This window comes from Phanerochaete carnosa (assembly GCF_000300595.1).
Source record: "Phanerochaete carnosa HHB-10118-sp unplaced genomic scaffold PHACAscaffold_102, whole genome shotgun sequence".
Classification (NCBI taxonomy): Eukaryota; Fungi; Basidiomycota; class Agaricomycetes; order Polyporales; family Phanerochaetaceae; genus Phanerochaete; species Phanerochaete carnosa.
The window spans coordinates 550-2,075 of NW_006767729.1; the positions used below are offsets into that span (position 1 = coordinate 550).

At 49.8% G+C, this 1,526-nt stretch overlaps 1 protein-coding gene across 1 annotated transcript; it reads left to right on the forward strand.

Moving 5' to 3' along the window:
• Positions 1–623: 623 nt before the first annotated feature.
• PHACADRAFT_202059 (uncharacterized protein) lies at positions 624–941 on the forward strand (the record flags this gene model as incomplete). Its single annotated transcript, XM_007402324.1, has 1 exon — positions 624–941. One exon carries the CDS (start codon positions 624–626, stop codon positions 939–941), a length of 318 nt encoding a protein of 105 aa, XP_007402386.1.
• Between the last annotated feature and the right edge of the window lie 585 nt (positions 942–1,526).

Sequence of the window (1,526 nt, forward strand, 5' to 3'; positions counted from 1 at the left end):
CCACCTTATGCAGTGTGGAAGGCTATGACCAAAGGCACTTTAATTTTTTCCTGCAAATGTGCAGTCGCCACTGGCGGCCACATGCAGCCCGCCAGGTTAACCAAAGCTGTTTGTGCTGTTTTTCTACAAACAAACAACAACGATACACATATGTGGTCGCCACTGGCGGCCATATAGATCGTAAGATTGGCTAATGCTGCTCGACTAATTTCACCCATAGATGTTCGCCACTGGACACCTTGAACTAATTTGCAAGGTTATGACCAAAGGTACTTCAATGTCTCCCTGCAAACGTGCGGTCGCCACTGGCGTCTGCATATCGCTGGCGAGGTTTGACCACAACTACTCTGCTGCTTCCCCACTAAATATGCAGTCGCCACTGGCGGTCACTCTTTGCAGCATGCTGACCACACAGCCACTATGCTGTACTTGGCCGCCGCTCTGCACACATGCAGTCGCCACTGGCAGCCACGCACTGCGTTGGAAGCGAGCGTCAAGCGGTAGGAGCCAGCGTCAAGGGCAGTGGTCGGCGCTCGAAACGGTCCCTACCGACCCCTACCAGAGCTCATAACCCTCCCCGGGGTCCCATGGCGCAAGGTATAAGTACTTCCTGGAATGCGCTGATGAGTGTCACCACGAAAGCCTCCGGAACTCCTCACAGAGTTCGGACCTTCGCCTTCCAGTCTCACCTCAGCAACGTCACCTCGCCTCGCTTCGCTCGGCTCGGCTCCCCCCAAACCCTAAACCCTGTGTCTGAGGAGACTGCCATTCACTCAGCACAGGGGACTGCTGTCAAAAGAGTTACAGACGCTGTCCCAGAGATGGAGCTGACAGATAAAGCTGCTGACACATTTGAAGACGACTCCTTTGACTCAGACAGCACTCATAGTAGTATGCCTCGCCTTGCAATGCTATTGGAGCAGTCAGACTTCAACTTCTGATCTATGTAGCATTTGAAATGTTATGTATTCAATAATGATGTTGACTATGTAACCTCTCTGTGTGCTCCTTTCAAGTAAGACAACAATAACCTGTCAGTGATCTGTATACTCACAGGTACATGACTCGCAGATTCAGATGATCCTTGGGAACAGATCTGTGTGGCTCTGGGTGAAAATCTTCAGATGCTGAGTACCTGCCACCATGACTCCAGATTGAGCCACAAGTGGACTCGTGCTAGGCTTTGCACTCAAAGACCTTGCCTGCAAGCAAGAAATGCAGCTCAGAGATAACAGCAGCTATAAAAGTGCATGGTAAACCAAGCATCAGAGTCACTGGCTGCTGCACATTGCCAAACTCCTTGAAAATTCTGCGCCAGCCATAGAGACTTGTTTGAGAAACAGAGAAAATTGCCCAGATGTCATCAGAGTGCCAGCCTTTCTTTCAAAGTTGTAGGGCACACTTCTTGAGGTCAGAGCTAATCCTGCGGCACACCATAGTAAAGATGGCTGAGAGAATGAGCATCATGTTCTCTATATGCATCAATGCCAATTACTTAATTTATAAGAACTCTGATGATAGCTGGG